We start from the raw sequence: 27376 nt of genomic DNA, 5'->3' as shown, positions 1-27376 counted from the left end.
GTTTTATAAATAAGCTCATTTATACCCCTTTATTTTAGATTCCACATATAAGCAATATCATATATTTGTCTTTCTTGGTCTGACTTACTTCACTCAGTATGACAATCTCTAGGTCCATCCATGTTGAAACAAATGGCATTATTTCATTCTTTTTATGGCTGAGTAATATTCCACTGTATATATGTACTGCATCTTCTGTACCTACTCTTCTGTTGATGGGCATTTAGGTTGCTTCCATGTCCTGACTGTTGTAAATAGTGCTGTGATGAACATTGGGGTACATGTATCTTTTTGAAGTAATGGTTTTCTCCATATATATGCCCAGGACTGGAACTGTTGTATCATATGGTAGCTGTATTACTAGTTTTTTAAGGAAGCTTCATACTGTTCTCCATAGTGGCAGTACCAATTTACATTCCCACCAACAGTGTAGGAGGGGTCCCTTTTCTCGACACCCTCTCCAGCATTTACTGTTTGTAGATTTTTTGATGATGGCAGATTTTTTGATGATGGCCATTCTGACCGGTGTGACATGATACCTCATTGTATTGATAGTTTTGATTTGCATTTCTCTAATAATTAATGATGTTGAGCATCCTTTTCTGTGCTTTTTAGCCATCTATATGAGAGACCCCTTAGATTATCACACTTCTGCTTACTGCCATAAAACCCAGTGACAATTCACCAAGAGACACACAAAGTTTGGTGCCCTTTTTTTATGAGACACCAGAGGAACCCTGGCCTTGCCAATAGGAAGTGTCCTGAGATAGACTCTGGGGAGACAGCACTGGCAGCAGCATAGTTTTCAATCTCTTAGAACCCCTGGGAAAGAGCAGAGCAACTTAGTATCAAAACTTCATACCCATGAGCAGTGACAAAACTAGGGGACAAGATATCCCCAAGGAACAGTGGGACTTTTGGATGTTAGAACAGGAAAAGCACCCCAAATAGTGACTACTGCAAAGCATAGAGGGTCAGTATGAGAGGAACAGCTGAAAGTGGGAGTCCTTTTACTGATTCCAAGAGTGATGAGTACAAGTAGCCTGCAGAGAGGGGGCTTCCCTGATAGCTCAGCTGGTAAAGAATCAATCCACCTGCAATGCAGGAGACCCCAGTTCGATTCCTGGGTTGGGAAGATCTGCTGGAAAGGGATAGGCTATCCACTCCAGTATTCTTGTACTTCCCTGGTGGCTCAGCTGGCAAAGAATCTGTACACAATGCGGGAGACCTGGGTTCCATCCCCGGGTTGGGAAGATCCCCCGGAGAAGGGAACGGCTACACACTCCAGTATTCTGGCCTGAAGAATTCCATGGACTGTATAGTCCATGGGATTGCAACAAGTTGGATACGACTGAGCAACTTTCACTTTCACAGCGTGCAAGGGAGGTCTAAAGCAGCAGTTCCCAACTCTTTTGGCACCTGGGACCAGTTTCATGGAAGACAGTTTTTCCATGGATCTTGGTGGGAGGATGCAAGTGATGGGGAGCAGCTGTAAATACAGGTGAAGCTCTACTCACTCACCCACTGCTCACCTCTTGCTGTGTGGCCCAGTTCCTAACAGGCCACAGACCGATGCTGGTCCATGGCCCGGGGGTTGGGGATCCCTGATCTAAAGGATCTAGAGCCTTCCAGCCACTGCGAACTCTGGAACTAACCAATCAAGTCCTCCTCTAGGATGGCCATGTAGTGAGAAGCTGCCTGAAGTGAAATCAAGCTGAACAGGATAGGGACAGCAGAGACTTACAGGAGAAAAAACCCCATAAGGGAACAGAACCTGGAAACTTCAGCAGTCATATATTTGAACACACATGAACGAAATGGCAGAGAAGTGAAAATGAAAGTGTTAGTCACTCAGTCGTATCCAACTCTTTGAAACCCCGTGGACTGTAGCCTGCCAGGCTCCTCTGTCCATGGAATTCTCCAGGCAAGAATACTGGAGTGGGTTGCCATTCCCTTCTCCAGGAGCTTTGTAAAGTTAGAACGACACTGTTCTAAAAGTTCAGGAAAATGAATTTCACATGGAAACAAGCAATTGCAAAGCAGCAAGGTCAAATCCCGTACAAAGCTTTTATATAAAAAGAAAATAAGGAGCAGACTACATTTCTAAAGAAAGCATGCCAAAAAGACATGGCTTTGGAACAATTCAGAACTATGACCCAGGTCCAAATGAGCTGAAAGGCATTAAGAAATGATATAAAACATGAGGGAGGGAGGAACCAACATAAATCAGAATTATGAAAACTTAGAAATTAGATGACAGAGATCAGGAAAGAATTTAAAATTTTAAAAAAATGAGTAAACTAGTAAGACTAAAAGATGAATATATATAAAAGGTAATTTTTAAGAGAAAAACTGGAACATTTTTAAAGTAAAAGAAAAAAAGGGATTTCCCTGGCAGTCCAGAGGTTAAGACTTCACCTTCCAATGCAGGGGCACGGGTTCAATCCCTGGTCAGGGTGCTAAGATCCCACATGCCTTGCAGCCAAAAACCAAAAGGTAAAACAGAAGCAATATTGTAACAAATTCAATAAACACTTTTAAAATGGACCACATCAAAAAAAAATCTTAAAAACATAAATTTCAAGAGAAAGTGACATATGTTGAAGGGGGACAAAGGCATTTCAATATGTGGATAATAGGAACCTGTGAGGAAGGAAAACAGCAGTCTTGGGTCTGCATCACTCCCATCTCTGTCTCTGCAGTCACGTAGCTATCTCTTCTTCCTTGTCTCTCCTCCATGTTCCCTCATGAGGACCCTTGTCCTTGGATTTAGTGTGTTAGTCGCTCAGTCATGTTCAACTCTTTGTGACCCCATGGACTGTACTCTGCCAGGCTCCTCTGTCCATGGAATTCTCCAGGCAAGAATACTGGAGTAGGTAGCTTTCCCCTTCTCCAGGGGATCTTCCCAGCCCGGGGATCAAACCCAGGTCTCCCTCACTGCAGGCAGATTTTTTACCAGCTGAGCCACAAGGGAAGCCCAAGAATACTGGAGTGTGTAGCCTATCCCTTTGCCGGTGGATCTTCCTGACCCAGAAATTGAACCGGGGTCTCCTGCATTGCAAGTGGATTCTTTACCCACTGAGCTGTCAGGGAAACTCCCAGAGAGTCAGACGCCATAACCAAACCAGCGTGCAAGTCTTCTCCTCTCAGTGCCTCTAGCATCCTACTACCTGTGGGCTGCAGCAGCTCCCACCAGCCCTAAAACTCGAGGGTTGCTCATGCTTCCCTTCTGACTCTTTTATCCAACTACCTCACAAAGCCAAGGTGTGAACCATTATGTTGATTTGATGTGTTCCTTTTGCTTCCCTGATACCTCAGTTGATAAAGAATCCGCCTGCAATGCAGGACACCTCCGTTTGATTCCTGGGTTGGGAAGATCCGCTAGAGAAGCGAAAGGCTACCCACCCCAGTATTCTGGCCTGGAAAATTTCATGGACTGTATAGTCATGGGGTTGCAAAGAGTCGGACACAACTGAGCGACTTTCACTTTGCACTTTTTTCCAGCAACCCCCTCCATAGAAGGCTCCATGCTTTCGTCCAAAGGGGTGAATAATATACAACTTAAGCTGGGATGACAGAACCAATGAGAAAGATATATTGTGGCCAGGGAGAGTCCCTCAGTGCCCCATTGTGCCATGAGCTGGCCAGAGAGGGTCTACTTTGGCTCCCAGGCCTGCCCAGCCACCCCACCTCCCAGCATCTCAAGTCTTAGCCCAGCCCCGGGCCAGGTGTATAGCAGAAGGCATGTGTCATTGTCTCCAGCTGCACGTCTGCAGCTCTGTTGAAGGAGGTAAGGACTTGGTTTGGTTTTTAAATTTTTATGACTCTGTCTTAAGCCTGGAAATATTAGTAACGTTCACAGCTCTAACACTAAGGCATACAGCTGATAAGAAAAAAAGACAACTTTTTTTTTTTCTGAAAAAATTTTTTCATTGAAATATAAAAGTGCTTTACAAGGTTGTATTAGTTTCTGCGGTACAACAACATGAATCAGCTATAAGTATACATATATCCCCTCCCTTTTGAGCCTCCCTCCCACCCCACACCATCCCACCCCTCTAGGGCATCACTGAGCACTGAGCTGAGCTCCCTGTGCTGCACAGTAGCTTCCCAGTGGTTATCCATGGGACACATGCTGGAGTATATATGTCAGTGCTCCTCTCTCAGTTTGTGTACTACAGCATTTTAAGTGATTACATCTGTGAAAATAGATTCACATTTCCCCACAAATCCTCAAGGAAATGAAGGACCAATGGGATGAGGAGTGGAGTGAAATCTTGACACACACGAACATGCACACTCACACACACAATCATCTTTAAACACAGGTTGCTTCTCCGGGTTTGATGGGTTTTTTGTTCTGTGAGGCCTCCACAAAAACCCTTAAAGTGACTGCATCCTGCCTGTGTTCAGTCCGCCTGCCCCTCTTCTTGCTGAGTCAGCATCTGCTTGGGCAACCTCGGAAAACATTGACTGCCTCCCCAGGGAAGAGTCAGAGAAGAAGAGAAGGAAGACAGGGTCAGGGGAGTGTGGAATTCTCCGTCAAAGAAGACATTTTCCAGTGAAGCATGGTTTTGCCAAGTGTGTTAGGTTTCTTGAAGCCCTGATGCCATCTGCCTTTTGGACCCTGGACGTGTTTGCTGAGGACTGTGAAGTTAGCATTGTGAAAGATAAAGGCTTCCTAGGGTCTCCCCATCCACCCCCAGTCTTCACTCCATCCTCAGAAGATGCAGTGACCATATTGACTGAGAAAGGCATCCTGAAAAAGGCAGCCTGCTTTTTTATTTTTTTAACTTTTTATTTTGTATTGGGGTATAGCTGATTAACAATGTTGGGATAGTTTCAGGTGAACAGTGAAGGGATTCAGCCACGCATATCCATGTATCCATTCTCTCCCAAATGGATACATGTATGTGTATATATGTGTGTGTGTGTGTGTGTGTGTGTATATATGTGTGTGTATGTATGGCTGAATCTCCCCTCTCCTTGGGGCAAGGCAGCCTGCTTTAAAATCCGGGAGAGAAGGGACCAGGCACAACTGAACCACACACGGGAGAGACCCTGGCTGCCAGTGACAGGGCTCATCAGCCCGTCCAGAGGGAGAGTGAGTTCTGCTCTGGTTACACTTTGCAAAGGAATGTTCCGCAGACCAGCAGGCACACAAGATGATCCTGTGTGGTTTCAGAGAAGAAGAGCAGAACAGATAAAGAAGATGTGGTACAATGAAATATTACTCAGCCATGAAAATGAATGAAGTTGTATCATTTGTAGAGATGTGGATGGACTTGGAGACTGTCACACAGAGTGAAGTAAGTCAGAAAGAAAAAAACTCATACTGTATATTAATGCATATATGTGGAACCTAGAAAAATGGTACAGAGAGCCTGTTTGCAGGGCAGTAGTAGAGACACTACTTTGGCCTCCTGATGCGGAGAGCTGACTCATTTGAAAAGACCCTGATGCTGGGAAAGATTGAGGGAAGGAGGAGAAGGGGACGACAGAGGATGAGATGGTTGGATGGCATCACCGACACAATGGACATGGGTTTGGGTGAACTCCAGGAGTTGGTGATGGACAGGGAGGCCTGGCGTACTGTGGTTTATGGGGTCACAAAGAGTCAGACACGACTGAGCGACTGAACTGAACTGAATAGAGACACAGACATAGAAAACAGATGTGGACATGGAGAGGTGGGGAGGAGAGATGAGATAAATTGGGAAAGAAGTGGTGGCGTATATATATGTGACTGTGTGTAAAACAGATAGTTGGTGGGAATCTGCTGTATAACACAGGGAGCTCAGCTTGGTGCTCTGTGGTGACCTAGAGGGCTGTGATGGCATGATGGCAGGGGAGGGGGGAGATCCAAGAAGGAGGGATATGTGTGTACGTACATAGAGTTGATTTGCTTCGTTGTACAGCAGAAACTAATACAATGTTGTAAAGCAACTATATACCCCAGGAAATTTCTTAAAAAGTGAGGGCACACAAAGGATATTCATTCTTCTTTATCCAGACACCCAGAGTGGATCGTCTGTGTTCCATGACTCTTGCAAATCCAACGAGATCTTTAGGTCCTCTGCGCCCCATCCATTTCCACAGAGGAGTAAAAAACCTTGCACCAGCTTTCCCAACCCATTCTGATTTGCTTGCTAAATCTATTTGAGGAACGTTTCAACTCTCTTCATGTCTATTTTCCTACATATTTATTTCTTCTTAAAATTGGGCTTTTTGTGTGTGTGCATAAATATCAGTAGAGTTGAAAATAAAAATGTGTCTCTCCACCCAGCAATATGAGAAATTCTGCCCTTCATCGCCTCCTTCCTTTAGAAATTCATCTCAGTGGTCTCTTTCCATGCCAGCCCAGTTGCTTCAGCATTCATAAAGTTAAGATAATTTGCAGTGATTAACCTTCAACACTATGAATAAAAACTTGCAATATGTTAGCAATGAGTTCCAAAATACCTGAAGACGGGTCATCCCGTGTTTAAGGTCAGATATGTGCATTTCACAAGGAAATGACATCCAAGTTGGCTTTCATCATTTCGTTGCCTGCCCCCACCCGCCCTTCCACCCTTTGCAGAGTGAGAGGAGGTCAGCCTGCCAGCCTCTCTCTTCTCTTCTCTTCTCCTCCCCCAAAATATCAGGAGAGATGTGTGTGTTTCTCTCCTCAAACCTAACTTGGTTTTGCATTATAACCCTAATACATATCGTCAGATCTCTTTGCATGTACAAGGCTAAAAAGTTCTCAACTGATTGTCCAAGTGTCCATAGGTAAACTGGAGCTAGTCCACAAACTTTGAAATTGCAGGGGAATGTTGGTGCGCATGGGTCTATGCATTTTCAAAGATCGGTTGTTGTCATTCAGTCACTCAGTCATGTCCGACTCTTTGCGACCCTATAGACTGTAGCCCACCAAGCTCATCTGTCCATGGAATTCTCCAGGCAAGAATATTCCAGGCAAGAATACTGGAGTGGGTTGCCATTTCCTTCTCCCGAGGATCTTCCCAACCCAAGGATCGAACCTATATCCTCTGCATTGACAGGCAGATTCTTTACCACTGAGCCACTGGGGAAGCCCAAAAAGGGTCAGTAGTGCTCACTGAATTCTCAAAGGGGTCCATTATCTCCCGGATCACTCTAGTCTGTCCTCTTCCCCTTCATCACAACACCATCCCCATTATCTCTTTTTTCAATGTAACTTTAGTTAAAATGTTGATATTTTGTTCATTATGAATTTTTTTTGCATTTATTGGGCAGGTCAAAAAATTCCTTCAGGTTTTTCCATAACATTGTACAGAAAAACCCAAAAGAACTTTTTGGCCAGCACAGTAGTTTGATTTTAAAATAATGCATTAAAACCATCATTATTGTTTGTGATTCCTGAGCTTTCGGGCACTGCCTTCAATTCTGCACCCGAAGTAAGCGCCTCACTTACCTCACCCTAATCACAGGCCTGAGTGGACTCTTACCCTGGCCTTTTTGCCTCCAGCCTCTCACCTGCTCTCTGCCTGTCTCTACATCTCCTCCTGAGCTGTTTTCCCAGCCTGCACACAGATGATGCCCACCCCTCCTTAAAACCTCATGGTGGGCTCGTAGCTCCCACCAGACCCTTCACACGGCTCACAAGAACCCTTGCTTCAGCTTCTGAGGCTCCAGTGAGCTTTAGAAAACATTTCAGTCTCTTGAACAGATGACAAAACGCAACAGATTTGCTTTGGGGTCTCTGCCCTACCCAGCTCCCCAGAATGCATTGAGCACTTTCCATGGACCAGGTATAGTGCAGAGTCCTTTTTTAAAATTATTTATTTGTTTTATTTATGGCTGTGCTGGGTCTTCCTTGCAGCACACAGGCTTTCTCTAGTGCAGTGAGCAGAGGCTACTCTCCAGCTATAGGCTCGGGCTTCTCATTGCGGTGGCTTCTTTTGTTGCAGAGCATGGTCTCCAGGTCTTGCGGGCTCAGTGGTTGCGGCTCACAGGCTACAGTGTGTGGAATCTTCCCAGGCCAGGGATTGAACTCGTGTCCCCTGCATTTCAGGTGGATTCTTCACCACTGGACCCTCAGGGGAAGTTCAGTGCAGAGCCTTTGTATGAGTTATCTTACTTCATATTTAATTTTGCCCAAGGAGGTAAATACTGTTCTTGGCCTCATTTTACTGCTGAGGAAATTGAGATCCAGAGACATAACTTATCCAAGGCTACTGAGCAGGTGGCAGAACCAGTCTTTGAACTCAGGACTATCTGACTCCAAAACCCAAGTTTTTAATCTAAAATATTCCATGCCTCTCACCACATTGGGCTTGCTGCCTAAAGGCAGGAATGTAGGGGAATCGTCGAACTCATGTTTGTAAGAATGAATAGCGGGCCCTGGGCCAGTTTTGCTGTCAATAGGTTTGCTGATAAAAAACCCCTCTGTGGCTAAAACTGAATGAAAGCCAGAAAAAATCCACAAAATGAAGTGTATAAGGAATATTTTTTCCAGGGACTAGAGTGGGACTTTGGATCAAAACATGAACGTGTAGTATTCTTGCTCTTGGGGGGTTTGGCTGAAAAGACACTGTTATAATCTTCCAACCTCCACTTGGAAACTGAGTGCTGAGATATAGGGTGACCCTGAGGACAAAAATAGGAAATGTTTGAGAACGTCCCATCCCCTGGTGATAGAATCTGTGTGCCAAGAGCAGTGATGAACAGATAGCCGCCCATCCAGGGTTAGGGGCAGACCCAGAGGAATGAGAATGCTGAAGTTTATCAGAGTCCATCCAGGACTGGGGTGGGGGCCAGAACTCGGCCTGCAGGGAAGGGAAAGGCATCAGAAAAGACCCCTGGGAAATGCTCTGGGAAGCAGCAGCTTAACAGGATCTGATGATAGTTTGTTTTATTTTGGAAGGTTTGTTTATCCTGAGGGAAACCCTGCCCCCTGTATCCCTTTCACAGAGGTCAGAAAGGGCTAGATTTCTGGATCTGCAGCTAAACCAGACCTGCCAGGAGTTGAGTTTATGGTTAATTATTCCTAATCCCCTTGCATTTTTACAGTGCATTTTAGCGTGCATTAGAATGCAAGGGGCTTTTGTATCCTTTATTTGCTTTGACGGAGAGGAAGTTCACTAGGCAGATATAGAAGACCAGAAGCAATTCTGGTTCTGGGGCCCATTGTGACCTTGGGGAAGTAACTCAACCTCTCTGAGCTTCAGTGTCTTCTGCAGATGCAGTTGTGCCAACCTGAGCTCTTTCACAGAATAGTTGCTAGGATGGCATAGGTGTGGAAGTGTTACCCACCTGGATTCTTGGCCTCCTTAATCAATAGAAATCAATCAGGGGCCAGATAGGAAATTCAGACAAGCCTTTATCGGGGTCCCTGCTGCAGCAGAGGGGAACGAGAACACATATGTTTCCTTTGCTTGCTTGCCAAGGAGGGGCGAACTGGTTCCTTATATGGGGTAAGGGTGTGTCCAGGGGTCGGGCCAGAGGGGAGGCTTAGGTGGTCTGCCCACCCCTTTGGTGGTGTTGAGTGCGGGGGTATGTGCAGTATCCTGCTTTTGCTTCCAACACCCTGTTTTTGCTCCAGCTCTTCATAAGTGGCTAAAGTTGGGTTTTGGTCTTTTTGTATCTTGTCCTTAATTTTATTGCCCCAACCACGCATGCACACCATTCTTTTTAATCCCTTATTCTTGTATGCTGTTGCTCACGGAGATTTGTCCAGGTACAAGCACTGCAGCAGTGAGCCCCAGATCCCAACCTGTCTCAGAAGCATCTGGTAGTGGCAGTGAACCTCACGGATCAGAAGTGTTCTACCTGGTGAGAAGGGTGTTAGGAGAGGGTGGCAGTGCAGAGCTGTCCCATGGGTAGGTTACTAGTATTGGGGTTCTTTTGTCTTACAGTCTGGCATTACCAGGGGACCATTGTGTGCCAGGCATGATGTGAGTATCACTGAGCAGTTGTCTTCAGCTACATGATTAGCGCTTTGACTTCCCAGAAGGTAGAAGCAGCAGTTGAGGGGCACTGGTAATTCGGTCTCAGGTCTAACAGATGAGGAATTGGTTGGCCAAGTAGAAATGATGGGGAATTGTGGTGAGAATGAAAACATCATCTTGGAACTGGGGAAGGGAATTAAAAGGCATGAGCAGATGTCTTCTCTTGACTAGAAGAAGACAAATGATTTCAGTTGAGGGGAAAAAGTACCTAAGGATCCGTGATCTGAAAGGAGGCAAAACCAAGTCTAAAGAATCAGCGTGCTCTTGAAAATGAAATTCTGGCGTATCAACTGCTCGGGGCATGAGCAGGAAGAAGACGATGAAAGAATCTGATGAAGCTGTTGAGGGGACATTCTCTGATGAGCTCCATTTTTAAACAGATCTTTTTAAATATAAAAGTAACACATGCTTAATAGGGAGTATTAGGAAAAAAGAATGAAAAGGAGACAGTAAACATCATCTGTCATTTGGTTGAGTGACGGTTAATATTTTTATGTTGCATTATATTTTCCATAAGTTGTTTGAGATTATAATACATATGTACACATGTTATGTGGTGATTTTTCCATATGTGTAGATACTTTTTATAAATATTATGTTATTGGCTGCATCATATCCTACCAGAGATGTTGTTTATAGATTCCTTAACTATTTCCTTATGGATGTTCCCAGTTTTTTAAACTATTAAAAATAATACTGCAGTGAACATCTTTGTGCATGAACAGTTTCTCTTTGTCTGAAATTATTTTCTTAAGGTAAATTCCCCAAAGTTAACATCTATAGGGCCCTTGAACTATCACCACATTATTTACCAGAAGGATCATGCCAATTTATCGTCCCACTATTTTCTGTGTACCAGTCTAATGAGCTCACATTTTCTAAGAGGATGAAAGAACAACTTACTGGAAATAAAAAAATTTTTAATACAAAAAATGACATTTTGCAATCTGCAACAACATGGATATACCCAGCAGGTATTTTGCTAAGTGAAATAAATCAGAAAGAGAAAGACAAATACTGTATAATATCACTTATATGTAGAATCTAAAAAGTACAACCTACTAGGGAATATAACAAAAAAGCAATAGACACACAGGTGTAGAGAAGAAATCAGTGGTCACCAGTGCAGAGGATGGGGAGGGAGGGGAAAAGATAGGAGGAAGGGAACAAGAAGTACAAACTACTAAGTGTAAAATAAGCTACAAGGATATATTATACAACACAGAGAATATGGCCAGTATGTTATAATAACTATATGTGGAGTATAATCTTTAAAGATTGTGAATTACTGTACACTTGTATAATATCCTACAACAACTATGTGTCAACAAAAAAATTTTGGATATATAATGGAGAGATTTTTATTTTTTTTAACTTTATTTTGTATTTGAGTATGGCTGATTAACAATGTTGTGATAGTTTCACGTGAACAGCAAAGGGACTCAGCCATACATACACATGTATTATTCTCCCGCAAACTCCCCTCCTGTCCAGCCTGCTGCATAACACTGAGCAGAGTCCCATGTGCCATACAGTAGGTCCTTGCTGGTTATCCATTTTAAACACAGCAGTGTGTACATGTCCATCCCAAACTCCCTAACTATCCCTTCTCCCACCCCCTCCGGCAACTGTAAGTTTGTTCTCCAGGTCTGTGAGTCTCTTTCTGTTTTGTAAGTTCCTTTGTATCCTTTCTTTTCAGATTTCACATATAAGGGATGTCATATGATATTTCTCTTAAAGGAGAGATTTTTTTAGATCTAGAATGTTAAAGCTAGATGAGCTAAAAACAATGGGAGATACTTAAGAAAATGGTGTGTTTGGAGGGACAGTAAGAGAACAAGCGTGGTCTCAGCACCTAGACTGAGTTGGTGGCAAAGAGAGAACAAAACTGGACAACTTCTCTCTTTCCTCCCCCTCTTCCATCAAGGAGGGTGATTTTCAGACTGAAACAGGTAGTACAAACTGCCATAAGGGAATTGAAGCCCAAGGCGGATGAGTCGATTGTAGAAACGAATCTAAGTCATTCTAAATAGATTCAAGGCTCTTGGCCCAGACAGATGACATCCCAGAATAGAGAATTTACAAGGGTGAAAAGTCACTGATAGTGATCCCTAAGGTTTGCAGGAAATGAAAGAGATCCTAAAAGAGAGAATACGAACCACTGTTTACCCTACACTCAGAAAAGGAGAAAAGGGAATATGTACAGACTAAAAATAGCTGACCTGATACAACTTACAGATGAAATTCAGGAGAGATTTTCAAACATGTATGTTATGAGCACTTAGGAAAAGTTATTCCTTAGGCCCCAATCACCTTCTCCCTTTTTTCATCTTATTCAATAAAGGTGCTATAGATTTTGTAGTTATTGTATTTCTGGACATCAAGAAAGCATTTTATTTGAATTTTGGATGGTTCCTTTTATGGCTGAACTAGAAAGATGTATCTAAATACCAGAGTAGTTAGGGGGGTTGATCATTGAACACCTGTATGCAAATGGGGCCAGGGCTTCCCAGGTGGCACAGTGGTAAAGAACCCACCTGCCACGCAGGATATGTGGGTTATAGCCCTGGGTCAATAAGATCCCCTGGAGAAGGGAATAGCTACTCATTCCAGTATTTTTGCCTGGAGAATTCCATGGACAGAGGAGCCTAGTGAGCTACAGTTCATGGCGTTGCAAAGACTCAGACTCAACTGAGTGCGGGCACACACATACTCCAAATGGAGCCAATAACTTGATCAGTATCCGTCTAAAAGGAGGTGGCTAGTTTGTCACCAGAAGGCTCTCTTTCAGCCCTCAGCTAATCAGCACTTTGTCAGTAACCTGTTGAGGTAACAGATGCTTATCAAAGGCAAAGTTGACATGAAGCTGTGAAGTATAGATGATACTGGATATAGGTCTCAGTCTGGAGGGACTGCTGCAGGCTGGAATGATGATGGAAAATGGCAAGGTAAAAATCTAATACTGGCTAATATACTTTCTCCACAGGTGGGTTACAAACAGCAGCTATTATGTGCAGGATAGGGAGATTATAAAAATAATCATGGTGGTAACTATAAAATGCTCGCTCTATGCCAAATACTGTCCTTTGTATCTTCTATCATCATTGAATCATCTTACTGTATACTAGCTTTATGTCATCTGCACATTTGACAAACACATCATCTGTGATTCAGTGGCACTCGCTTGTCAACTTGAGAGTTGTCCTCATTCTCCAGTTGAGGCAAGTGAGACACAGAGAGGTTAAGAAACTTGTCCGAGATCACACAGCAGGGACACGGAGTTTCCAAGCTGGTGCCACGTGCCTACTTGCTTAAATACTGTGAAAGTTCACACAATCACTGAAACTTCTCTGTCTCTCTCTTTTTTTTTAATCCTGAATTTAATTTAACGTCCTGCCAAAACACCAAAATAACCTTAGAGAGGCAAGGAATTAATAGGAACTTTGGGCTAGACCAACCCGGTTCAAATGTTGGCTCTTCCACTGGGTGTGTGACTTTGGCCAAGTCGCTTAACTTCCTAGTGTTCCAGTTTTCTCCTCTGTAAATAAGGATGGTGAATGTTTCTATTGTATAGCATCCCTGTGGGGATTACATGAGTTACAAACAGAAGACATTTAGAAAAGCGCCTGGCACACAATAAATGCTTCTAAGTGTCTGCTGTTCCAGACATCCCTGAGTATCCACGTGGCAGACTGATTCCAGGACCGCCCCCCGGCCCCCGCTAGATACTAAAATCCATAGATGCTCAAGCCCCTTACATAAAATCACATAGTATTTGCATATAACCTACACATACCTTCCCATGTACTTTAAGTTATCTCTAGATAACATTATAATTCCTCACACAATGTAAATGCTATGTAATCTGTTGTGACTATGATGTAAACGCAGCGTGAATAGTTGCCAGCACACAGCAAATTCGAGTTACGCCTTTGGGAGCTTTCCGAAATTTTTTTATTCTGAACAGTCTAAGGGGCCACTTGAGAATCCATATGGTGGGGTGTTGAGTGGGTCTGATTTTCAGTCCCAGCCCCACCAATTCCGTTTATCGTGTACTGCAGTTTTGTCCTCTACAAAATGAGAAGAATCATCATTGTAGTGAAGACTTGTGTAAATGCTCAGTGTTCGCTATTATGAATAAAAACATTGTCCAGAGATAGAAAGGTTCTAGTCCTGCCTCTGGCACTATGTTTAGGAATGGGAGCCACAGAGGATCTCAGGAGGAAGCAGGCAGGCTGGTGAGGCTCTGAAAAAGGCCGTACTGAACTTCTGTTTGGACCAGTGAAGGATGTTTAATCCAAAGGCAAGATGACTAAGCAAGGAAGTGATAGCTGTCCTCACTGTCAAGGGTGACAGAATGCTTCTTTGTCATCAGATCAAGTTATGAGACCCCATGGGAGGTTGGAAAGAGGAAACCTGGGGCAGCTTGAGGAGGGTTCAAACTCAACTTTTCCCAGCTTCAGTTTCCTCATGAGTCAGATGGGTGGGGGTTGTCTTCTGTCTTTTCTGCTTCTGTCCTCTAAGCCACTGATTCTGTAGCCAATTTCTGTGTATACAGACCGTTTAGGATAAAGGCTGCTTCTGATGGATGTTTACTACAGCAAAAGAGCTTGAATTGACTATTATGCAAACCAGCAAAATCCTCTAATGACTCTGAGCCCCTATTTCCTCATCTTTCAACTTGAAGTGAGACTGCAGTGGGTTTCACAGGGCTTTTTGGAGAATAACCTGAGGTCATCCATGTGAAAGCACCTTCTTAAAATGTTATGTTTATTATTGGGTAATTATAACCCATTACCAGGTTATAAATTTTCAAGAATTAGAATATAATAAAAACACTCATAAGCACCAACATCTATTTAAAGTAACTTAATCTGTTTTCCGTGATTCAGAGGAGCCTTCAGGAAGTTACAGTCTCTGGGTCATGGTCGTGAGCATGGAGTTGCTCTGTAGAAAAAGGTCCTGGCTGTTTAAGTTCTTTGGATTTTAGGATTCATATTAAGTGGAAGCATGTTGACCATATTAAACCCAAAAGGGAATAGAAATCACATACTCTAAGCCCCTCATTTAACAGATGAAACCACTGAACCACAGAGAAACTGAGTGACTGGCCCAGAAACACATGTTACTTAATGGCAGATCTGGGAGTAAGATCTAGGTCCCTGACTCCCAGCACGCTTTCCATCATTAGTTTAAACACAACCAGAAAGTCTGAAATGAGGCTAAGCGTGTACTGATGAACGTGGCTGCTCCTTTGAACGTGGAATTGGAGAACTATCAGACGGAAGTTTAAGGGTCTGGGTATGTCATTAAAGGGTACGGCCCCATGAACTTGACTTGACCCACTTGGGGGAAAAAAAAGTGCGGTGGAATGCTTAGTAATTTTCTTAAGCATAGCAGTTCATTTCTTCTGTATAAAATCATCTCAGCTACCCTCTGAAATTAAATGACATTCCAAATGCGGGTCTTAGGGTGGCTTTCGCAGGCTTGTTATGTACACAGGGAACAACATGATGTAGGTACAGTATAATAATGGTCTCTGTCTTTTTTCTTTTCACTAATGATCATTAACATATAAGTTCTCTAACTTAATTGTTTTTTTTTTTTGGCTTTGCCGGGGTTTGGTTGTGGCATGCTGGCTCTAATTCCCTGACCAGGGATCAAACCCAGGCCCCCTGTATTGGGAGCTCAGAGTCAGCTACTTGACCATCAGGGAAGTCCCTTTGTTAATGTTGCAAGTTAACGTTGCAAGAGATAAGTGTGAAACAAGTTACTTGTGATGCAGTCCTCCCTGGTCTTGCCTGTGTGCTATTACGCTGCTGCTGCTGCTGCTGCTGCTGCTGCTAAGTCGCTTCAGTCGTGTCCGACTCTGTGCAACCCCATAGACGGCAGCCCACCAGGCTGCCCCGTCCCTGGGATTCTCCAGGCAAGAACACTGGAGTGGGTTGCCATCTCCTTCTCCAGTGCATGAAAGTGAAAAGTGAAAGTGAAGTCGCTCAGTCGTGTCCAATTCTTTGCGACCCCATGGACTGCAGCCTACCAGGCTCCTCCGCCCATGGGATTTTCCAGGCAAGAGTACTGTAGCAGCTGTCTACTCAGGATCAGTGTCTACGCGACGAGTGCCTATGAGCAAGTAGCTGGTGATGCAAAGCCTTCCTGGATGAGTTAAAAGCAGAGTCTCACCTCCACCTCCTTACTCCCTTGTATAAATGTATTTCTCCAGGGATCTACAGGATTTTTGGCTCTATTTTTAGTTCGTTGATAACTTGAGAAACCTCCCAGGATCAAAATCTTGAATAGGGAGGATTCAGTTCACTCAGTCTTTTCTGAATCCCTAATAGATGTTGAAAATGAATCTGAATGGGAAGTGCGTGGGTCAGAGAATGTGGTGCGGAAGAACACAGACTCAGAAACCAAAACAGCCTGGTTTCGAATCCCAGGACCTTTTGTGACTCTGGTTGCATGCCTTTGGGCAAATCCCTTAAATGCACTGGGCCTCAGTTTCCTCACCCTGAAACCTTATCTCATAGGGTTGCTGTGAGTATGCAGTCAAATCAACTGATACTCATAAAGTGCTCAAAATAGTGCTGGATGGTCAAAGTGTTTAAAAGATGACTCTGAGTCCAAGGCTATAACACACAGGCCTTGGGGTCTTAAGGTTTGAGCAAAGGGGGCTTGTTTTTCCTCAGTCAGAGTAGCCAAGCACATCCTACACCAGGACTTTTTAAGGAACTAGCAGGGGGACTTGCCTGTGAACACCAGAGTTTGTTTGTTTTATTTTAAATGTGTTTATTTTTGGCTGTGCTGGGTCTTCATTGCTGCACACTGGCTTTCTGTAGTTGCGGTGAGCAGGGGCTGCTCTCCAGTTGCGGTGCACGGGCCTCTCATTGCAGTGGCTTCTCTTGTTGCAGAGCATGGGCTTTCGGGTGTTCAGGCTTCAGTAGCTGTGCACGGGCTTAGCTGTCCTGCAGCACTGTGGAATCTTCCCAGCCCACAGGGACTGAACCCGTGTCCCCCCGCATTGGCAGGTGGATTCTTAACCACTGGACCACCCTGGAAGTCCTGAACACCAGAGTTTATCATCAAGCCTCTTTCCAGCTCAGTGAATGTGTCCACATTCTCTCCTGGGAAGAGTGGTGGCGATTCTGATAAATGTGTAGCCTGGCCTCCAGCAGGTAGCTTGGTCTGTCGGGGTCACTTTTGTAAAACTGCTGGAATTGCCATGGTGTTTCCTGAACTGACTGGGACTCACCGGGTCCCCTGAGCCCACAAGCCCAGAGCCTTCAGTGGATCCCCTGGCAAGGGGGTTTCCGCGTTATGGTTTTGCTTTCTTCAGGGGCTGGGCTGTAGGAGAGATTAATGGGAAGTGAAAAGAGAAACAGTTGTTCTCAACCGGCAGGTCTGTTTGGAGTGTGTGACTCTTCTTGTATTTAGGGAAAAGATTACTCATGAGTATTTTCTTCCATAGAATATAAAGAACCTCAAATTACTACTTGCATCCCCCACCCCCTTCTCACCCGCCTCTCTTGTTTCAGTGTCTCCTCTGCAGAAACTTCAGCATTTTACTCTCGTTTCCCCTCCCGAGTGGGATTCGGTTCTGTATTTGCTTTGGCACTCGCACTTCCAATAAGCAGCCCCATCCTTTTTCCTGTTTCTGACCGAGCATCTTCTGCTCTGTGGTCCTCTCACCACCAGGCACTTCCTTCAGCCACGCTTGGCCGGTCCTCATATTTGTCCCCAAAGTGCTGGCTGTGCTCTCGCTGTTCGTGTGAAGGAGAAGAAAAGTCCCTAATAACTAGACACCCCGATGTTCCTCTTCAGAGGTGACACCATGACTGTGGACTCTTAAGGCCTTTCTTCACTGGTTCAGAAGTTGAGATTTTGCTGAGCCTTTTTCATGCCCGTCCCCACCTCTCTATGGTCCCAGATATGCATCTTTAAGGTCATTGGAAAGAGTTGGGGTACCTCCTATGTCCAAGAACCATTTTTTTTTTAACTTTTTAAACCATTTTTTAAACTTTTAAGAATACAGTTCTTAAAGATCACAGTTATCACCGAATATTGGCTATATTTCCCCATCTTGTACCAGACATCCTTGAGCCTGTACATCCTTCATACCTCCCACTTCACCCACCCCTGTGTTGCCCCCCTACCACTAGTAACTACTAGTTTCTTCTCTATGCCTGTCAGTCTGCTTCTGTTTTGTTATATTCACTAGTTTATTTTTCAGATTCCACATATAAGTGATATCATACATTATTTGTCTTCCTCCAGTTTATTTCACTTAGCATAAGGCCCTCCAAGTCCATCCATGTCCAAGGACCATTTTTCATAGGCATTGCTTCTTGGCCCAGTCAAGAGTCCAAAACAAAACCCTGAATTCTTTAGTTGCTGTGTGTATTCTAAAGATCGTAAAGCAGTAACATATTGCATGGTATTATTTTACAGTGCCCCTTTATTCCCCATGTGACAAAAAAATACTGTGAAACTTAAAAACCAAGAAAAAAACTCTATGATGCTGTATTAGTCACTCAGTCATGTCAGACTCTTTGTGACCCCATGGACTGTAGCCCACCAGGCTCCTCTATCCATGGAATTCTCCAGGCAAGAATACTGGAGTGGGTAGCCATTCCCTTGTCCAGGGGATCTTTCCCAGCCAGGGATCGAACCTGGGTCTTCTGCAAAGCAGGCAGATTCTTTACCATCTGAGCCACCAGGGAAGCTCATCTCTAATTTCAGTGCCCATAGTTCTTTATCCGTGCCCAACACAGTGGACCAGTTTCAGAAGGACTCCCCCAGAGTTCAAGGGAACCAGCTGCCATTCCGTAAAACTAGACTTTGCAAAGGAGCCACCTGAAAGATAGAGCCACCGGTCATGCCCAGAGACCCTGGATCTTCTCAAGGGCACTGAGCTATTCCATTTCCTCATCCACCCAGAAGGAAAAGTAGCCCATCCAAATAGACCAGTTCTTTATGATGCCTGACAAATGAAAGGTCCTTTTTTCCAGGATCAGACTGAAGGACGCTGTCAGAGCACACTCACAGAGTCCCCTTAGCAAGTTGAAGTAACCACCAATAAATAACAGACTGAAGTTCCTTTTAGCAACCGTTGATTCTGTTGTATTTGAGCTATTAGATCATACAATATTTTAGAGAATAAAGCACTCCTGAGCATCTGGCTTTTAACCCATCAGTTCTCAAACAGTTGGTTTCAGGATTTCTTTTAATCCCTTAAAATTATTGAAGACCCCCAAAAAGCTTTGCTCATGTGGCTTTTATCTATCTATGTGTACTGTATTGGAAATTAAAACCAAAAATTTTTACTATTTGTTGTAATACATATCAAAATATGTGTCAACTCGCTAAAAAGTAATAAGCCAAGTATATGTTAACATAAATATGTATTTATGAATATGTTTTCCAAAACCAAAAAAAAAAATCAGTGAAAAGGTGGCATTGTCTTACATTTTTGCAAGTCTTTTTAATGTCTGGCTTCATTTAAAAAAAGGCTAGATTCTTGTGTCTGCTTTAATATCACATGCTGTGTAGCTGCTAGGAAATTCCACTGTGTGCTCATGAAAGATTGAGAATAGAACAACAACAGAAAAAACAAGTAACCTCTTCATATGGTTACAAAAAGTTTTGACTTCTTAGACACGCTGAGATGGTCTTGGGAACCCAGAAGGGTACCTGATGCACACTTTGAGAATTACTGTTCTCTAAACCACTCATATGATATGTCAAAGGTTTCCCACAACCACAGAATAAAATGAAAACACAGACTCACAGTCAGGCTTCCAGACAGAGATCCAGCCTGAGCCATCCTCTTGGGGGGCTGCCCTCCCTCCAACCCATTCCTGCCCCTACTCAGAGTTCACGTGCCACCCCCACCAGGAAGTTGTAACATGAACAAGTACCTGTTATCCTTACCTTGCCCTCTCATTCCCAGAGGCTAGGCTGATAGTGTCCTCAAGACGAGTGAGTTGCTCTTTCTGGAAGAAGTTGCAGGGAACACTATATTATTTGGCATCTCTGGCAGGTCAAGCCCCACTCTGGAACATTCTCACTTCAAAAGGACACTGGGCTGCCATCAAATCAGTTCTGTGCATGGAATTCTCCAGGCAAGAATACTGGAGTGGGTTGTCATGTCATACTCCATGGGATCTTCCCGGCTCAGGGATCAAACCTAGGTCTCCTGCATTGCAGGCAGATTCTTTACCCTCTGAGCCACCAGGGAAGCCCTGTGATTCTAGAATTGCATCCAAAGCCCACTGACATTATTATGACTCCGCATCCCCTCAGTGCTTCAGGCCTCTATAGAGCTGCACCTTCAGGACCCCTGGAACTGCAGCTGGGCAAGGAAGAACAGGGCTGTGAGACCTATGGTTCCTTAGAGACACAAAAAGCAATTCTCTCCCCTCACACACACTTTGCCTCTAAATAAAAAATTCATTTGATATCACACTTTGACACTCATGAAGCTAGAGTTCTACCTGAGATTCAGAGTTGAACCCTAAGGGCTCTTCAGACATGGAGACTCAGTTTTGTTAACCATTCAGAAATCTTTTCCCTTTATCTCGGCTGTCTAACTGATGAGATCTTTTTTCTCTCTTTTCTTTCTGCCTTGCTCTCTCTCCAACAGGCTTGCAGCCAATGTTCTGGAGCAGAGATGACGTAGCCCAGTGGCTCAAGTGGGCTGAAAATGAGTTTTCTCTAAGGCCGATTGACAGCAACACATTTGAGATGAACGGCAAGGCTCTCCTACTCCTGACCAAAGAGGACTTTCGCTACCGGTCTCCTCATTCAGGTGAGAGTCTGGACTCTGGACCTGGGCTCAGTCTGGGAAGTCTGGTCTCCAGCGCTGGCCTTTGTCACGACTCACGCTCCCAGGAGATCTCCACATCAGGTCGCCGTGAATGCAAGGACAGTGACCCTGCTTAGTGGAGCGTGGATCCTGCTCATGAGGGCCAGTGTGAGGGGAGAAGAGGAAGGGTTTCCAGGTCCAGGAGAGACTTTTAGGAGAAGTGACCTAGTTCAGACCCACAGACCCTGGAACTTAAGGGATCCAAGTGTACCACCATAAAAGGAAGAAAATCCGTTCAAGAAGCCCTTTCTCTCCACCTTGCTTCTGATTCTGAAGTCTTTCAGAAGAGATGCAAACTGCTCAGTTAAAAACAAAGACAGGAGAGGGCAGGGAATGAGTGGTGCTGAGGCAGGAGGAGTAAAAGGGGAAGGAGAAACAAGCGAATGGGTGAGAAGGGCTGGGGAAGGTGGAGATCCTTGTAACTCAGACAACTTGAGACCTATATTCAAAGGGCTTTAGGTGATTTCTTTTGGAAGTTGTGAATTTTTGAAGTATGAATCTTATGTTGAATACTTTGTGTGTTGGTATTAGTCGTTCAATCATGTCGAACTCTTTGCAACCACACGGACTGTAGCCCGCCAGGCACTTCTGTCCATGGGATTCTCCAGGCAAGAATACTGGAGTGGGTTGCCATTACCTTCTCCAGGGGATCTTCCCGACCCAGGGATCAAACCTAGGTTTCCTGCATTGCTGGCACATTCTTTACCGTCTGAGCCACCAGGGAAACCCAAATAGTTTGTACAACTCTTGAAGGATACAGGTGACAGTTTCCTCTGGCTCATCTAACAAGAAAGATTTCTCGAAATAAGGGCTCCTAAAACCACATGTAAAAGTTTCCTTTAGTAACAAGCTTTAGTACCTACAAAATGTATTGGTGATATGGATAAGAACTCAAACAGACTTTCTAATTTCATTTCTCACACTTGATGGATTTTTTTTTCTTAAATTTTTTGTGATGTGGACCATTACCAAAGTCTTTATTGAATTTGTTACAATATTGCCTCTGTTTTATGTTTTGGCTGCAAGGTATGTGGGATCTCAGCTCCCCGACCAGGGATTGAACCCGCTCCACTCCCCTTGTGTTGGAAGGTGAAGTCTTAACCTCTGAACCACCGAGGAAGTCCCCTTGATGGATTTTTAGAAGAGATTTGGGAACTCCATATGTCCAAGGGGAGCCCTGGTCTCGGGTTTCTGCCTCTTGAGGACAGTTATTCGAGGACCCACGGGTCCTGCCTTGTCAAGTCTCCTTGCTGCCCCCACTTTGAGGTCACTTGCCTGGCAGAGCTCCTTTCTTCCTTGACTTAAGGGCAAAGGTCCCGCACAAGGTCTTGGCTTTGTCCCCATCTGTGTTCACCCTTCTTTACTCCTGGAGGCTGGCCAGGAGTTAATAAACTAGCTAACCGTCCTGAGGAAACGGCCTGTCACACAGGGCAAGATAAGGATGTGTATGGAACTGTAGCGTTGCCCAGCTTTTCCCAGTTGCAGCAGAACCGTTTAGAGGAGGAAATGATAAAAGGGAAGTTTCCCCCAGAAGTATAGATGTTCATGGAAACTTGAAAACTTCTACAGCTGAGAACCAGGGCACTGAGAAGGTTTTAGAAGGGACACAGACATACTTGAAACATTTCATCTTCCCTCATTGATTCTTTCTGTAGCCTCAGGATAAGAAAACTGTAAAACAACAATATAAATAAATAAAACCAACCTGAAAGGAACCTTGAGAGTTCCTTTTAATTTAATGCAAAAACACTTCCCTTTTCTGTTCCAGTGGAAACTCAGAGATTAGACTCAAAGGGGCAAAGTTACCCATCTGGAGGGAAATGTATGCTAACTCGTCAGTGTTCAGGAGAAGTCATTCATGTTGGGCAAACAAAGGAAAACACAATGATGTGTTTTAAGTTGACTTGATTTAGACCTTGGGCATGCTTTCCTCTTTGTAAATCTCTCTCTGCCTCCCCTCATATCTCAGGTACGCCCTTTTTTATATTTTATTTTTTTAACTTTCTGTTTTGTGCTGGAGTGTAGCCGATTAATAGTGATATAATAGTTTCAGGTGGACAGCAAAGGGGCTTAGTCATACATATACACATGTCCATTCTCCTCCAAACTCCCTTCTTATCCAGGCTGCCACAGAATCATTGTCAGGTGCTCCTTTTTGTTGCTGATTTTTTATTTCTCCAATGACCTCTCAGCTTTCCTTAAAGCTGGGAGCAGAGACATAGCAAACCTGTCAGTACATCCTTGCCAGTTTGTCGGGTCTTTGCAGGGTGAGCCATGTGGGAGGCTGGAAGGGAGCTCACCACCCCATTGAAGGCAGGATCACACTGAACCTGAAGGCAGAGGCAGCTGGGGAAGGAGAGAGCAGCATGAATGGGCCTCAGAAAAGGAGTGGAGCTGGTCTGGAACGTGAAGGATGGAACTGCATGACGGGTCATTGCAGCAGCGTTAACTTAGTGGGTTTGGGCGGCCGTGAGGAATCCCACCTGGAGATGGAAGAGGCAGCATTAGGCTGGTGCGCTAGTTGGGACATGGTTATCATAGCCACGGTTAAGAGGGAGCAGTAGAAATTCATTCTGTGAGTGTTCCCTGAGTAGCTCCATGCCAGAAGACAAGAGAGCTGGCTGAGGAAGTTAAGGGAGAGAGAAGTGATTTCTAGCCGGGTTGTCAGATGAGGCTCAATTGTGTGGTAGCCGAGCCAGACTTTGAAAGCTGTGAAAGGTGAACAAGAAGCGGGAGGGAAAGGTGTTGAAGAGGAAGTGAGGCCAGTTCATGTGGAGGAGGACCTTGGAGACGAGTTTTCGTTTGAAACACTGTTCGTCATTACTCATCACCCCTCACCCTTGTCTGCTTGCCTCTTCAAGTTCTGCTACTTTCTCCAGGAACACTTTCCCTGACTCTCCCGTCCCCACATCCCTGGTTCCGCACATCCCTGGTTCCACCGTACCTTCCTTTCCTCCACGTCTCCCTGCCTCAATCTGGGTGAGGTGCTGGTCCTCATGTTTTTTCCTTTTGGCTGCACCACATGTGGGATCTTACTTCCCTGACAGCGAGTGAACCTGTTCCTCCTGCATTGGAAGCACTGAGTCTTAACAGCTGGATCACCAGGGAAGTCCTGTTGATCCTCTTTTCTGTTCAGTCGCTCAGTTATGTCCGATTCTTTCTGATCCCATGGACCGCAGCACGCCAGGCATCCCTGTCCTTCACCATCTCCCGGAGCTTGCTCAAACTCATGTCCATCGAGTTGGTGATGCCATCCAGCCATCTCTGTCATCCCCTTCTTCTCCTGCCTTCAATCTTTCCCAACATCAGGGTCTTTTCTAATGAGTCAGTTCTTTGCATCAGGTGGCCAAAGTATTTGAGCTTCAGCATCAGTCCTTCCAATGAATATTCAGGACTGATTTCCTTTAGGATGGACTGGTTGCATCTCTTGCAGTCCAAGGACTTCAGATCTCCTTGCAGTCCAAGACTCTCAAGAGTCTTCTCTAGCATCAGAATTCAAAAGCATCAATTCTTTGGCACTCAGATTTCTTTATGGTCCAATTCTCACATGCATGACTACTGGAAAAATCATAGGTTTGACTAGATGGACCTTTGTCAGTAAAGTAATGTCTCTGCTTTTTAATATGCTGTCTAGGTTTGTCATAGCTTTTCTTCCAAGGAGCAAGTGTCTTTTGATTTCATGGCTTCAGTCACCATCTGCAGTGATTTTGAAGCCCAAAAGAATAAAGTCTGTCACTGTTTCAGTTGTTTCCCTGTCTATTTGCCATGAAGTGATGGGACCAGATGCCATGATCTTTGTTTTTTGAATGTTGAGTTTTAAGCCAGCTTTTTTACTCTCCTCTTTCATTTTCACTTTCATCAAGAGGCTTTTTAGTTCCTCTTTGCTTTCTGCCATGAGGGTGGTGTCATCTGCATGTCTGAGGTTATTGATTTCTCCCAGCAATCTTGATTCCAGCCTGTGTTTCATCCAGCTGGGCATCTGGCATGATGTACTCTGCATATAAGTTAAATAAGCAGGGTGACAATATACAGCCTTGACGTACTCCTTTCCCAGTTTGGAACCAGTCTGTTGTTCCATGTCTGATTCTAACTGTTGCTTCTCGACCTGCATACAAGTTTCTCAGGAGGCAGGTAAGGTGGTCTGGTATTCCATCTCTTTAAGAATTTTCCACAGTTTGTTTTATCTCAGAACATTTCCTAATTCTGTCATGGCCCCTGACACACATACACAGGGTTCACACTGTGATACATGAGATTGTTTTCTATTCCATATCCTCTCTCAGAGTAGAAAGTTCAGGCTGCGTCCTGTTCAGCTGCCGTGTCTCCAGTGTCTAGCACAGGGCATGACATCTGGTTGGCACTCAATAAATATTAGGTGAATTATGACCCAATCCAAGAGTATCTTACAGCCAGTTAAGGAGTTTGGATGTTATTTTGCAAATAATAGGAAACCACTGAAAGGTTCTGATCAGGAGAAAGATATGATTGAAGCTCTCCCTTTGGTACAGTCAGTCCCCTACATACAAATGAGTTCTATTCTGAGAGCATATTCGTTAAGTCCAGTTTGTGCATAAGTTCAACATACTTAGCCTCAGTACCCAACTAACACAATCTGCTATTTAGTACTGTACTATAATAAGTTTATAATACTTTTCACACAAATAATACATTTTAAAAAGCAATAAATAAAGCATTTTTTATCTTACACTATAGTACCTTGACAGAGAAGGCAATGGCACCCCACTCCAGTACTCTTGCCTGGAAAATCCTATGGATGGAGGAGCCTGGTGGGCTGCAGTCCATACCTTGGAAAGTATAGTAGTGTAATCCAATGGCTGGCATACAGGGGCTGGCATCCAGTGAACAGGTAAGAAGAGTTACTGACTGGAGGAGGGAGAGGAGGCAGTAGATGGTGGAACAGAAGGACCATCAGCAGTAAGAGATGGAGGGCAAGCGCATTCACGTCTTTGAAAGTTTGCAACTTGAAGGTTTGTATGTAGGGGACTTGGTCTCTGGACACTTGCCATCAGTGCGTAGCGTAGATTCACTGGGCCACTAAAAGCAGGAAAACCAGGTACAGTGCTACTGCTACAGTCCTAATTTGAGACTCTGAAGTCCAGGATGGAATCAGTGACACCAAAATAATATGCTTTAGGCATGAAGTGGTTATCCTGGCGTTTTGGCCAAGTGATGCCAGAGCATTCAGGAAGATGTGCCCTTTTCTGCACAAGTCTGAGACAGAAGCCAGGCCAAGCTGGGAATAATAGATTTCAGAGCATCCCCCATTATATCGAGCTGAGACTAAAGATAAATCTATGCGGTAGGTAATTTAATTTTAAGGCAGCAACCAGAAAGCCATGGACAGAATATCAAGGTGATACCTGCCAGTAGGGGCTATCAGAAAACTTGCCACAGAACAGGAGTATTGTCAGAGGAATTGGAAGACAGAAATAAGAAGATGATGAGATGACCCTTCCCATGAGGTAGGTAGCCAGCCAGCAAGGTGATGAGGATGTGATATACCTGCTCACCTTCTCCTTAGGTAGAGACAATGTATAAATAGAAAACCTTGTTTCTCTCTCATATGAAACATTTGGCACTGCTTCTATTGACCTGCACTTTGCTCTTGCCTTCAACGTAGTAGATGTCACAAGGTCCAGATTCTACACATGTCTCTTCCACATATATCATCACCTCGTTTGCTCTTATCTTCCTTGTCCATAAAATGGAATTTTCACCCTGGGGATCCCAAACGCTCTTTATAGTTCAACCCAACTTCAACCACTGAAAGTGTTAAGCTTTGAGTAAGCATTACGACTTCCCACCTATAGGCAGTAAATAGATACTTTAGTCTCCTTCATGACTGTATACCATGAAAAAACCTAGACTTTACCCAGTTTTTTCCTGTCTTTCTTTAACCTTTATTGCTGCCTAAGACAAGGCAGCAGCAGCTTCTCACTAGTCATAGTGTTGCTAGAATGAAACAGAAGGATCTGATGGGCCATCACCATGAATGGAAGTTCACAGCTTCCTCCCGGCCATGTTTCCTGCCTGGCCTCACCCAGAGTTATATTTTCTGTGCATAGAAATAACATTCCTTGACACAACTCATCCCCTATGTAGACAGGAGAGAACAAGAGTTCGATGAATTATAATTAGTTGAACTATTAAGATACCTTCAGTCAAATACAGTAGCCTCCTTGAACCCCACATTCTCCAACCAATTAAACAAACTACATTTATGCTGTCCACTTTCAGGACAAATGTCCTCCCTTTTCAACCACTAGACTAAAACAGGGAACGTTCAGAATATAGTTTAAGATATTATCTCCAACAGAAGATGTCAAGGTTGAATATAAATGGTAGCTTTTCTTTGAAATAATCTTCTAATCAGGATATAGCAGGATGACAAATTTATAATATTCACAAAGTTAAAGGAAAAGTGTAAAAAAATCTCTATTTTATAAACCTCATCCAGACAGGATTATTTTACCTAGTCCTTGGGCAACTGGGTAGTTATCACATTAAATGGTCTGGGATG

The 27376-nt window shown here is 44.1% G+C and overlaps 1 protein-coding gene across 8 annotated transcripts in view; it reads left to right on the top strand.

Annotated features, from left to right (window-relative positions):
* ETV6 (ETS variant transcription factor 6) overlaps positions 1–27376 on the top strand; it is a 289306-nt gene that overhangs the window by 210116 nt on the left and 51814 nt on the right. For all 8 annotated transcript variants that reach the window (XM_086402004.1, XM_086401999.1, XM_086402002.1 and 5 more), the window contains one exon: positions 20614–20778. In XM_086402004.1, coding sequence (XP_086258130.1) covers positions 20614–20778 — 165 coding nt within the window. The remainder of the gene's footprint in view (positions 1–20613; positions 20779–27376) is intronic.

This window comes from Bos grunniens, chromosome 5 (assembly GCF_055505025.1).
Source record: "Bos grunniens cultivar Pamir isolate PY7600 chromosome 5, Bosgru_T2T1.0, whole genome shotgun sequence".
NCBI lineage: Eukaryota > Metazoa > Chordata > Mammalia > Artiodactyla > Bovidae > Bos > Bos grunniens.
Note: the sequence above shows the minus strand (reverse complement) of the source record. Positions and strands in the feature narration are given on the sequence as shown.